We start from the raw sequence: 12,454 nt of genomic DNA, 5'->3' as shown, positions 1-12,454 counted from the left end.
GTGTGTGGTGTGTGTGTGGCGTGTATGCGTGTGTGCTATGTGTGTGCATATAAACATTCACGTGCCACAATGTGCATGTTGTCAGAGAACAAACTTGGGTTCCAGTCCTCTTCCTCCATCATGACTGAAACAAGATTTCTTGTTCATGGAGCTTATGCCAGGCTGGCTGAGGTTTTCCTGCCTTAACACCCCCCCCACACACACACACACTACCAAGCTTTCTGAGTCTACAGGGGTAGCCTGCACTACTTGTCTGGCTTTTCTGTGGGTTCTGGTGCTCTGAACACAGGTTGTCAGGTTTACGTAGCAAGTGCTTTATACTCTGTCTTCCCAGCCCGAGAGCCCAGTCCCTCGCATTTTAACAAATACACCAGGGTTTTCTCAGACCAGGAGCCCAGGAAGGCTACACACCATCATAGTGGCACCGCTTCCTCCAGAGAGTTTCAGGGCCGCATGAATGGGTTTGTACTGTGATGTGAAGGCAGCCATCCTGGTCCTGCCCATCTCAGTTTTCTGCCTCACTGTCAGACAAGAAGGTCCAATGCTGCAGGGACAGGTACACTGGGCCTTGGAAGGACTTCCCTGAAACACAACTTCCAAACAGGCCAAGCTGGGGAAGCGGGTGAAACTAAATGGTGTCCGGTGGCTGCTTTAAGGAGGGGAATTCTGGTTCAAATGGAGGAGATCTGTCAGCTTATAAAAATGCACACGGTTTTATGTTCACAGCTGAGCTTCCAGTGTCTGGGATGCTGAAGGCTTTCAATAGATACCTGTTAGAATAAGTGAGTGAATTCAACAAATATGTTGTCTGCTATTTTGGGGGACACCATAGTAAGTGGGCTAGCCTACTTTATAGAGATGATGTGTTGTGTGTGTGTGTGTGTGTGTGTTTGTGTGTGTGCACGTGCGCGTGTGCATATGGCATATGTGTTTGTGTATGCATGCATTCATGTGTGTCTATATTCATATGCAAGCATATATATATATATGCATTATACATCTCCTTATGTTTCATTGGCCTCTTGGATTATAGTCTCTGTTGGTGGCTAATAACATTTGCTGGGTTTGGCCAAGGTTAGATTTTTGTGTTTTGGTTTCCAAGGCCAGCTCTTGATTTTATTTTTTTAAGGACTATTTTGATGTGGGGTGTATGGGAGGTTGAAAGTGAAGCCTGCACCCTTGGTGCACTATCCTGGCTAGGTTCCCGGGGGGCCCGTTAGCCCCCTGCTGTACCACAAGCTTCAGGTCTGAAACAATAGCCCTTTGTACTGGAGCAGGGTCCACACCATCCCAAGGGCTGATTTCCCCTTTGTTCCAGGCCTTTCCCTCTTGCCCAGAGAGGGAGAAGGATACCTCCAGAATGCTGTACCTGACTGTGTGCCCCTCACTCACCTTACGAAGTAGTAGAACTAAGTCTTTGTTCAGATGAAGCCTCAGATGACTAGCGCAAGCAATATGGGGCTCCTGAGTTTAAAATGGGGGCCCTCCCCCTCCCTGCCCCCATGCTCAGCGTTCCTAGCCCCTGTACCTTTCTGTCCTAGGACTTCAGGAGTCCCAAGGCTTTCCTAAGGCCCTGGAGGAAGAGCCATGTTTGTTTTGTGTCCCGAGTTCTCACCTCTTCTCTCTCTCCCCTTGCTCCTGCTCTCCCTGGCCCCTTGCTCCTGCTCTCCCTGGCCCCTTGCTCCTGCTCTCCCTGGCCCCTTGCTCCTGCTCTCCCTGGCCCCTTGCTCCTGCTCTCCCTGGTCCCCAGGCCGGCTTCATCCGCACAGACAACTCAGAGTACTTCATTGAGCCCCTGGAACGAGGGCAGCAGGAGAAGGAGGCTGGCGGGAGGACGCACGTGGTATACCGCCGGGAAGCCGTCCAGAGGGAGTGGACAGAGCCTCACGGGGACCTTCACAATGAAGGTAGGCTATGGCAGGAGTGACCTTTGTCTCCGTCTCTGGGATAACTTCCTAGCTAACTATCAGTACCTATCCTCAGTCTTCTCATTTGTAAAATGGGCCCGCCCCAGAAGGAACACTGTGCCAGGAGAGAAACCCCAGTGGACTAAAGAGGCTGCTAGAACTGGCCAGAACCAGGAGATAGAGAAAGTAACTTGGGTCTTGACCATAGACCCTTGGGATTCTAGCATCTCTGAGGATGCTCCATGTAGCTTCTGAAGGCTGATGCAGAAGTTGAATGGCCATTGAATTTCTCTACCTAAAGAAGAATCACACCCGTTATCTGTGAGCAACAGGACGGTTCTTTAGGACATTGCTAGTCACTACCTAGTGCCAGAGCAGAAGGGAGAACTTTGCGTCCAGGGCACCATTTTGCTCAGCCATCCCAAGCAAGTGCTTAAACACCCCCAGACCTCATCTTCCTAATGAAGAAGCAATGGATGCTAACTACTAAGGCTGTTGTAGGCATTGACGAACGTCTATGAAGACGCCTGCATGAATGGAGGCCAACAGCAGACCCTTGATAAATACTGGGTCTCACTGTCATCACTGACGTAGCGTGCTAATGTGGAAACCCCTTAAAATTGGGCACAACCCCGCCTCCTGGAGAACACAGTTAGGCACTACCATTGAAAGAGTGTATGTGGCAGGTGCCGGTCCCTGCCCTGTGGTCAGCTTCGCAGTGAGCTTAGCTTTGCCATGAGTTCCTTCACTGGAAGCGATGCTGAGAGATGGAATCTGGTCCTGCGTGGCCACACCCTCATGTGGTGGGGGGGAGGGCCCTGTGGGGTGGGGCCTCGTGGGCAGGAATGCAATGACTTCTCTGAAGATCCAGCTGCTCCCTATGTGTCACTGGTAAGAACTCAGGGGGATGGGAGGGGTAGCCCGCAGGTGGGGATGAGGGGCTGGTACTAGGCTGGGGTGGGCACAGTACCTCCCCTCCAAGGAGAACAAGTCTTAGATTTTTTTTTCTTTTTTAAGGTCAGTTCTGAATCAAATGGCCATAAATCTATCTCTGAAGAGAGGCTCGGGGAAAGCTAGCCCCTCTCTATTAGCCCGATCCTGACCTCCTGAGCAGTCACTAAGATGGCGGCCCCAAGACCAAATTAGCAGAGTTGAGGTATCACTCAGGCAACGGGTGTTCCGTTTCCTGTACCTAAAGCCACTTGGGTGAAACTCCTGCGTACCAGCCAATGGTCGGGGCCTGGCCACTCAAGGTCTTTCCTCTAAGTGACAAGGGGCAGTAGAGGACTTTCTTGGGCACGATTCTGAAGCACATTGGTCAGGAACACTTCTCGTGGGAAGAGCCCTGGTGTGCCTGTCCCCTTGGGACGGGCAAGCCGAGGGTTTCTCACAGCCCTGCTTTCTGCCTGGCATATGAGGAACTACCTCGGAGCCTGGCAGAGGAGCGCCCCAGGCTGAACTCTGCCCCCATGTCTGCCTGGACCCAATCTCTGTGGCTGTCCCTCTCCTGGACCCGCAGAGTCAAGATGCCTCCCCATTGTTCCATGCTCTGCATAGGCTGGGGTTCCTGTGGGACAGACCCCCCCCCCAAGGCTTCATCACCTTTCAGTCACCCCAATGGACTCTTGTTCATGTTCATGTCCATGTCTCTGTGTGTGTGTGTGTGTGTGTGTAGGGGGTCCAGCTGCCCTGGAGGAAAGACAGATGGGAGGCTTGAGGGGTTCCACAAGGGGCCTGTCACTCAGACTGCCTCCAGTAAAGGAGTAAAGTGTTCATCCATGACTTGGGGTGAAGGGGACAATTCCTCTAGGGCCTCTGGGTGTGGCCCTGGCTGTGACTTCTTGAAGAGAGTATATGTGCAACACTTACACACCTGTGCACCTACACACTGATACTGTATACATACACAAATATGTACTTGTGCACCCCTGCACCCCGATACTCACACCGATACACTCACACATTCTTGCACACTAAAATACCCTTTTCCTTATCCCTGGCCTGCCCTGGGCATCCTTCCTTCCCCACCACGTCCTTCCTGAGGAGGCGACTGGATGTGAGCATGCCTGGGAGTCTATGTCTCGGCCACGAGCCAGAGCTCTGGGCCTCAGCCATGAACACGTGTATGTGATGTGTGTATACATACATGTGTGTTTGTGTGCATCCTGCTGCTTGCGTGTATATGAACGTGCACTTGTGGAAGTGCGTGTGTGTGTGAGTGTCTTCTTTGAATGTTCTTATGTACAGAGGCAGGCTGTTTCACTTGAATCTGGAGCTCAAGGATTTGGGTATCGAGCTGGCTAGCTTGCTCTGAGAAGTCTGTCTCTGCCGCACACATCTTAGGATCCAGGGAGACAGCCCCACTTCCTTGGCATTTCTCTAGGGCCAGGGATCCAACTTTGGGCCACATGGTTGTATTGAAGCCCTTTACCCACTGAGCCGTCTCCTCAGCCCCCAAAGTTACCATTTTAAAGGATGTAACTGTGTGGCTTTACGTTGTCTTTGCCACATGTGCAACCAAGACCCTTATTTAATTCCAAAACCCTCCTGCTGCCCTCTTTAAAATTTTGAGTTCTCCCCCAAGGTAAGGGTGTATTCGTGTGAACATAGGCATACAGTTCAAGGCCTGCATGACGTCATCCCTTCAGCGGTCAAGGTTTCTCACCTCGAAAGTCTTAGTACGTCCTTTGTTTCCGGGACACAGCCATCCTCCCCTGTATGTCCGCACTCTTCTGTGAGCACACCTTTGGGGCTGATGCGATGGCGCTGGTCTGGACATGTGCGTGCAGTCTTCTGAGAGCGCAGCTGGCTTTGGGTGCGGTCTGGGAATGGAATCCGTGGGTCACCCTAGGTTTCAGGGATTGGAGATTGCTGGTGGTTTAGAGGAGCTGTACGTTTTCCATTCACTTGGGGGCTTCCTGGGTGGGCTCCCCGATACCGCTCAGCTGTAGTTCACTGTGCCTGAGGGTCACATTGAAGAGACTATGACTGAGATGCCTGCGCTACACCCGTTAAACAGACTCCCCTTTTCTCATTTACTGAGGGGGAAATTTGGATGGTCCCACCCTCGGTGTGGTAACAGGGAAGGGAGACTCCAGTTTATATTTTGGGCTCTTGCCACTAATTTGCTGTGTGACCTAGGATGACTTAGGTAACCTTTCTGAACCTCCCTATAGTAGACATGGACGAAGGGCTCCAGGGGTGTTGAGTATCTGAGCGCTTCTCAAAGGCTGGAGTGACTTACTACCTTCTTATGGAGAAAGTCCTTGCACACACACACACACACACACACACTCACACTCACACATACACACACACATGGGATTCCTCCCTCCTTCCTCCCAGTGGCCTGTCTGAGCTACTAGAATTGCCGTTGGGCTTAGATACTGGGCTTCCAGGCATGTTCACTGTGTTGGATTTTGGAGCATTTCCAAGGTGGGATTTTTGGGTCAGGGACGCTCAGCTGTCAGTGTGTATGTGAGCTCCAAGATTTGAAAGATGCCTGTCTATACCCCCAGCTCTGGGCCCGCTTTAGTAGGTTTTCAGATGAGTGTTTGAGGAACAGTCTGAGGGACTGGGGATATGTGCTTGCCCAGCAGTCAGGAAACCCTGGGTTCACTCAGCTGCATCTCATGAAATGTCGTGGTGGCACAAGCTTGCAATGCCAAAGCTCAGGAAGTTGAGGCAAGCGGATCACAAGTTCAAGGCTGTCTTCAGTTACATAGTAAGTTCAAGACCAGGCTGGACCACTGGAGAGCCTGTCTACAAAAAGAGAGAAAGATATAAAGACCCGTTCTGTATGTGGCTCAGCCTCCCATTTTTTTCTATCCCTGGTTCTAGCCTTCGGCCTTGGTGACCTTCCCAACGTGCTGGACCTGGTGGGGGACCGGCTGGGCGATGCAGAGAGGAAGCGGCGACACGCCAAGCCCGGCAGCTACAGCATCGAAGTGCTGCTGGCGGTGGATGACTCGGTGGTTCGCTTCCACGGCAGGGAACACACGCAGAACTACGTGCTCACGCTCATGAACATCGTGAGTGGCCCCCGTACCTCGGGTGGGGTGGGTGGGCTGCTGCCAGTGCTAATGTCTCAGGCTGGAGCTCCTCAGAGGGTGTGGGGGAATGACAGATTGTAACCTAGCCCAGGGGAGGATGGCTGTGGACACACCTCCCTCCTTGGAGTACTGACTGCTCCACTGAAGACTATAAACTGCAGGTCCAGCTAGGACCATGATGACACTGACGCTGAACCGGTATAGTAGTGTGTGTGTGTGTGTGTGTGTGTGTGTGTGTGTGTGTGTACACATACACACATATTCAAGAACCAAAATTTCCAGCTTTGGCCATTCCTTTGAGTAAGTCGCTCCAAGTGACAGTCCTACCTCACACCTGAGGATCTGGTAAAGTCCTTCCTCTTGCCTTGTCTCAGACACAAGGCATAAGGCGGGAGAGAAGAAATATCCCAACACACATCCCTGCATCATCAGTTGTGGAATACCACCCCTCAAAAGGCCGCCGTTAGAGGCCAGGCTTCAACTGACCCAGTAGCACATAGACTCTACCCCACAAGAGACCTGCAAGTTCTAGCTGGATCTGCATATGTGTGTGTGTGTGTGTACACATGTGTGACTGTGTGTAGTGTGTGTGTGTGTGTAGTGTGTGTGTGTGTTAGTTACAGAGTGTTCATGAGAGGTCAGAGGACAATCTGTGGGAAGTTGGTTTCAGGGATTGAATTTAGACTCTCATGCTTAGGATGAGTGCCTTCACCTGCTGAGTGCTCTCTGTCAGACACTCCAATGGGTTCTTCTTTTTTTATTGAGTATTTTAAAAAAATTATTTATGTATTGCTGAGTGGTAGTGGCACACACCTTTAATCCTAGTACTTGGGAAGCAGAGGCAGGCTGATCTCTGAGTTTGAAGCCAGCCTGCTCTACAGAGTGAGTTTCAGGACAGACAGGGCTACACAGAGCAATCATGTCTCAAAAAAAAAACCCACAAAAGATTATTTATTTATTTTTATTTTATGTGTGTTGGTGTTTTGCCTGCGTGCACATCTGTTTCAGGGTGTCAGACCCCCTAGAACTGGAGTTAGAGACATTGCGAGCTGCCATGTGGGTGCTGGGAATTGAACCCAGGTCCATCTGGAAGAACAGTCCATGCTGTTAGCTGCTGAGCCATCTCGACAGCCTCTCCAATGGATTCTTAAAGGCAGGAGAGCACGGAGATGAGGGAGTTGGTGGTTGTTGCTCAGTCAGGCTCCAAAGATCTGTCTTTATGTGTGAAGCTCTCCACGGGGATTTCCTGTGATCCCCTTTCCTGGAAATTGCTGCTGTTTCAGTAAGGGACATTCCAGAGGTTTCTTGCTCTTTCTGTTCAACTAGAGATATTTTCATCTTAAAGTATTCTAACTACTCTGGGGTTAGAGGTGGACCTCCATTGTCCAGGAGCTGACCCCCAGGCTATTCTTGGATGTCCTGGAGGGGCCTTGACCATCTGCTGCATCCTGAGGCCATTGCTTATGATGGGACTCATGTGTGTGGGTTCTGGGATGAGAGGTGGGCTCAAGTAGCCAGGGGATAAAGGGAGTGCTCTCGGGGGCTGTGGTAGAAGGGGAAACTGGGAGGTTCAGGGCGGAAGCACTGACTAGGAAGGTGAAGGAGGGCTGAGAAGACAGACAGGAATCTGGTCACCACCCAGATTTAGGGCTTCCCTCGGACACAGGAAGAGACCATGCATTTTGTTGTTCTTGCTGATGCTGCTTTAAATTTATTTATTTTCTTTTAAGTGTCTGGGTGTTTTGTCTGTGTGTATGTCTGTGCACTGCCTGTGTACCTGGTGCCCTAGTAGTTCAGAAGAGGGCATCGGGTCCCCTGGAAATGGAGTTATGAATGGTTATGAACCGCCATGTGGGTGTGGGAACTGAAGTATTCTCGAACCTCTGCACAGTCCCTGTTGTTTTGAAATCAGATCTTGCTAAATAACTCAGGTGGGCATTCCTTTCCTTCACTTCCCTTTTTCTTGTCCGAGGGAACTGAACCTAGAGCTTTGCATAGACCTCTGACCCCCAGCTCCTTGCACTTAACTCTTTATTTTGACACAGGATTTTGCTAACTTACCCAGGCTGGCCTTGAGCTCACCTGTGTCATCAGCTCATCCAATGGAGAGGAGAAGGAGGCCTTTGGGTGAATCATAAGGAGGACATTCCTTTTTGAGACCATAGTGCTTCTGAAACTTGTTCAGTGAGGTGTGACGTGTTTGGAAGGATCTGGCAAACCCCTCAGATTGGGAGCTGAGAGAGAGTGCTGTCTGCCTGTCAAGGAAGGGATAGGAAGTTCTTTCTCAGACCTGGTATGTGGAGGCCTGGGTCCTGTTGCTCTTCTTTCCCAGGCCCTTCTCCACATCCTCATATTTTACTGTTAGGCAAAGGAGGCCTGTGGCCCACCCTGGCACAATTACGATGCTCTAATTTTTGACCCTTGACCTGTGACTTATACCCTTGGTCAGGAATCATTGTCAGCTTCCCCTAACAACAATGCTCTGAGATGCTGTGTGGATAGCCTAGGCTTATTCTTTCTTCCATCCTTCCTTCTCTTCCCTCCTCCTCCTCCTCCTCCTCCTCCTCCTCCTCCTCCTCCTCCTCCTTCTTCTCCTCTTCCTCCTCTTCTTCCTCCTCCTTGTTCTCTCTTTTTGCTTGTTTATTTTGGAGATGGTGCCTTCCTGTCTTTTCCAGACTGACCTTGAACTTAGTATGTGGCCTAAACTGGCCTTCAGCTATTGATCCTCCTGCCAACCAATCCAAAGTGCTGCTATCACAGGAATGGGCCGCTCTGTCCAGCTTTTGTTCAGTACCATAGCTGGGCTGCTTGTTCGTTGCTGGCTTGCCCTATGGATAGGAAACACAGGGCCTTGGATGGTGCAGCTAAGTCATGCTTCCCATGGAGCCCTGCTTCTACAGTAGGGAGTCTCAGAGCACTCACCCGGGCTTACGGGATTGTCACCCTACACTCCTGCCAAGCAGGTTAGGTGGGGCTCTGATTTCCCGTAACAAAGGATGGTTAGCTAGACTTCCTGCCCCTGGAGTAGGCAGATGAGCAGCCGACAGCCTCACCCTCCTATGGGACCAGAGCACATCCTCTTCATTGTGTGGGGCTTTTATTTAGCTGGGATGCTGGAAGCACAGACAGCCGTGGGGGGAGGCTTCATGGACCCAGGGACTCAGGTATCCCTTTACTTTTGCCTTGAAGCTCTGCCTACCTGAGGCCTTGTCTCTGGCAGGCTGGCCTGGTGCGATCATGGGGGATATCTGGTTTCCAGGCTGGATGTTCATATTGTGCTAGTGTGTTGTGACTGGCGTGGGGCGGAGAGTCAGGGCAGATTCAGAATGAGGTAGTTACCATCAGCCAAGGAGACTCCAGCCCCAGAGTGGCCAAGGCTGCAGAGAGTGGTGGGCCTTTCACACCAAGCCTGGCCTGCTTGTCAGGTTAATTCTGCATTCCCTTTGGATTGTGCTAGAAGAATCTAGAGCTACTGATGATAGGCAAGGGGTACCATCTCGCCTGATGGTAGACTTTCGGTGCCTTTTTATTTTCAGGATTTAGCGTGCACTTGCTGGGAGCCTGTCAACAGAGGTAGCCTCTCATGCTCAAAGCTTCAGTCTGGCTGCACACAAAAAGAAAGCCTCAGTCCCCCGAAATAACCAGAGGCTCTTTGAGGATAATGGTGAAAGACCAGAGAGGCAGGCTCACCTCTGAGCATTGTGTAGCTGGCTTGTCTCTCCCCCATAGCCGTAGTCTTGTGAGGTCACAGCTATTACCTCAGGGGCTTGGAGGAACTAAGCAACTTGCTTGAAATCTAAACAGTGGCAGAGCCAGGCTTTAAACTAAGATCTGTCTGATTCCAACGTTTAGGTTCCTTACCTAACACAGCTGCCATTGCAGAACTCGACAGACAGCTATGGGGAAGGGAGAAGGGGGATCGGTGCCCTCGCCTAATTATGCGCAGAGGGGGTGACACACGTGCACGAAGGCACGCATGTGCGCCAGAGCGCGCATGCGCACATGTGCGTCCTCGCGCATGCCCATGTGTGCACAAACCCATCACTACTTTTAAATGGGTTTGCTTTTAGCAACAAAACAAACTCACTAACAAAAATACAGTGGGGTTTGGGAGAGAGAGAGGAAGGACGTGAACGGAGCCAAAGAGAAGGAGTAGGCAGCTTTAGGCTGTATTTCTATAATACCTGAAGGAAGGGGATGCTGCCAGGATCTCATGGGTAGAGAGACGAGGGAGGCCCCAGAGTATCCTACTGTGCACGAGGCAGCTCCTCAACCAGCGTCAAACTGTCCATGGTGGCAGGTGAAGCCCTTGCTCTAAGAGATATGCCCCTGTTGCCACACACAGGTGTGGATATTTTCTAAGCCTTCCCACCCGAGAGGAAACAGCTCTCACCCCGCTAGGAAACACAGCGCACGGATGCTCCCCTCCCCAGCACAAAACACGTGTTAGCAACAGGTGAAGAGGGCACTACTGTCCCCAGAGCACTTTCTTTCCCACATGACATTCCACTTCATCAACCACAGAGGGGACTCCCGACATTCTATTTCTGGGGTGGTGTAGTGGGTTCCCGAAGTAGAAGGCCATTTTAAACTAACAGATGTCCCTGGCTAAGCCGAGGCTCCGAGCGCTGGACATTTGTCTCCTTTTGTTCTCCACACCACAGAAGTGCACAGTGGGCTCCAAAAGCCGAGTTGAGGAGGCAGGAAGCGTTGAGGCTTGCCAGACCTCCTCGTGCCTCTGTTTATATGCAGGCAGGCCTGCCTGGGACATCAAGGCTGCTGTGTTTCAGAAATAAGTTGTGGGGTTTAAATGCCGAGCATTGTGGGCTGATGAAAAGGAGCCTGTTGGACTGGGTGGGTCTGTCCCTGTGCCCTTGGAGCCTCCCTGCACAAACAACCTAGAGATGAGGTGGGCCAAACTGCTTGATCCCAGGGGAGCTGTACAGGCCAACCCTTGGGCTCTGGGGAGCCTTGGAGACACCACATCCCTCAGTGTGTGCTGACTGGCAAAGAGAGGACACCACTCACTGGGAGCCCACGCCAGCCCTGTGAAATATAAGGTCATGGTCATGAGCTTGGGCCAGGGGACAAATTAGGAGAGACAGAATTCTCTTTTTACCCCCTTGCTGGTGACTGGATGCAGGCAGGGCTTGCTGCTCATCTGGAATGTAAGGAAGTGGCCAGATGTGTTCTAACTTAGGAGATAGGTTTGGGTCTAGGCCTCGCTAATGTGTGGGTCAGGCTGAGAGCCAGGGGGACAGACTGATGGTGGTGAATCTAGCCTGGACTACTTAGTAAAACCCTACCCCTTCCCTCTGAATACAAATGAAATACACACACACACAATATATATATATCTCCAAATTGATGAGCGTTCTTTAAAGTCCCTGGGTAGTTCTCCATAAAATCATTAAAGCCACCAAAAGCCAGGAAGGGCTGAAAAACTGTGGCAGACATGTGACCTGATTCATGGTTGTATCCTGGATGAGATTTCTCCAGCACAATAGGACATTAGGGAGACACTAGAGAAGCCAGGGCGATCTGCAGACTTGAGTTAAGAATTGCCTGCCAGTGTTGGTTAGCTCATCCTGACAACTTTAACCATAACATGCAAGATGTCAGTAGTGGGGAAAAATGGGTGTGGGGTGTATGGGGTGTCCCTACTGCCCTGGGAACCTCTCTGCAAACCTTACATGTGTCTCTTCTCTGGAATTCTTGAGACCAGAAGGTATGAGGTTTGAAATGTTTGCATATCAGCAGCTCCAATCTTAGGGAGAGGAGTCAAGTCTAAACCTGAAGTACACATATACTTCATGCTCATCTTAGATACACAGCCAGAAGGTAATTTTACACATTATTTTTAGTGCACCTGAATTTTTGACAGTGACCCATCACAAGCCCAGGTGTGGAATTTTCCACTTATAAAAAGGTAGGGCTAAAGACACCTACACAATGCTTGGGGATGACAGACCTGGGCTGTTCTCAGTTCTGGTCATGGGAGGTCCTTTTGCAAGGCACAGCAGTCAGTGGAGAGATGATACCTGGTCACAGTGCCAACAGTATGACACTTGAGTGCTCAGCCCTAAATAAGACATCCTTATCAACCCCACTACCAAGGTACAGGGAACATCTCAGAAGAGTAGGAAGATGGAAGATGGAGAAATGAGGGAGGAACGGGGTGAAATGCTCCCACCTGGACATGAACTACTTCGAGTGTGGTCACCTGCACAAGATTGGTACAAGAACAAGCCAGTCAGAATCCCTACACAGATAGGGCAGACTGGTGGTCTTCAGGGCCCTGCCCCATCCTGAGGAATTGAGACAGTGAATAGTCACAGGGAAGTGGAGAATCACTCTTTATTAAAGATGCGTCCATTGACACGCATGTGTCATCCGATGGCTCCATGCCCATGTGCGTATGGATATCGCTTACTAGACTTAGTGGGTTAGAGAGAGAGAGAGAGAGAGAGAGAGAGAGAGAGAGAGAGAGAGAGA

The 12,454-nt window shown here is 50.9% G+C and overlaps 1 protein-coding gene across 1 annotated transcript in view; it reads left to right on the top strand.

Annotated features, from left to right (window-relative positions):
* Adamts14 (ADAM metallopeptidase with thrombospondin type 1 motif 14) overlaps positions 1–12,454 on the top strand; it is a 77,896-nt gene that overhangs the window by 21,561 nt on the left and 43,881 nt on the right. The window contains exons 3-4 of the mRNA XM_028776867.1: positions 1,751–1,907; positions 5,748–5,938. Of these exons, the coding sequence (XP_028632700.1) occupies positions 1,751–1,907; positions 5,748–5,938 (348 nt within the window). The remainder of the gene's footprint in view (positions 1–1,750; positions 1,908–5,747; positions 5,939–12,454) is intronic.

Source organism: Grammomys surdaster, unplaced genomic scaffold (assembly GCF_004785775.1).
Source record: "Grammomys surdaster isolate TR1022 unplaced genomic scaffold, NIH_TR_1.0 273, whole genome shotgun sequence".
In the NCBI taxonomy this organism is placed as follows: domain Eukaryota; kingdom Metazoa; phylum Chordata; class Mammalia; order Rodentia; family Muridae; genus Grammomys; species Grammomys surdaster.
Note: the sequence above shows the minus strand (reverse complement) of the source record. Positions and strands in the feature narration are given on the sequence as shown.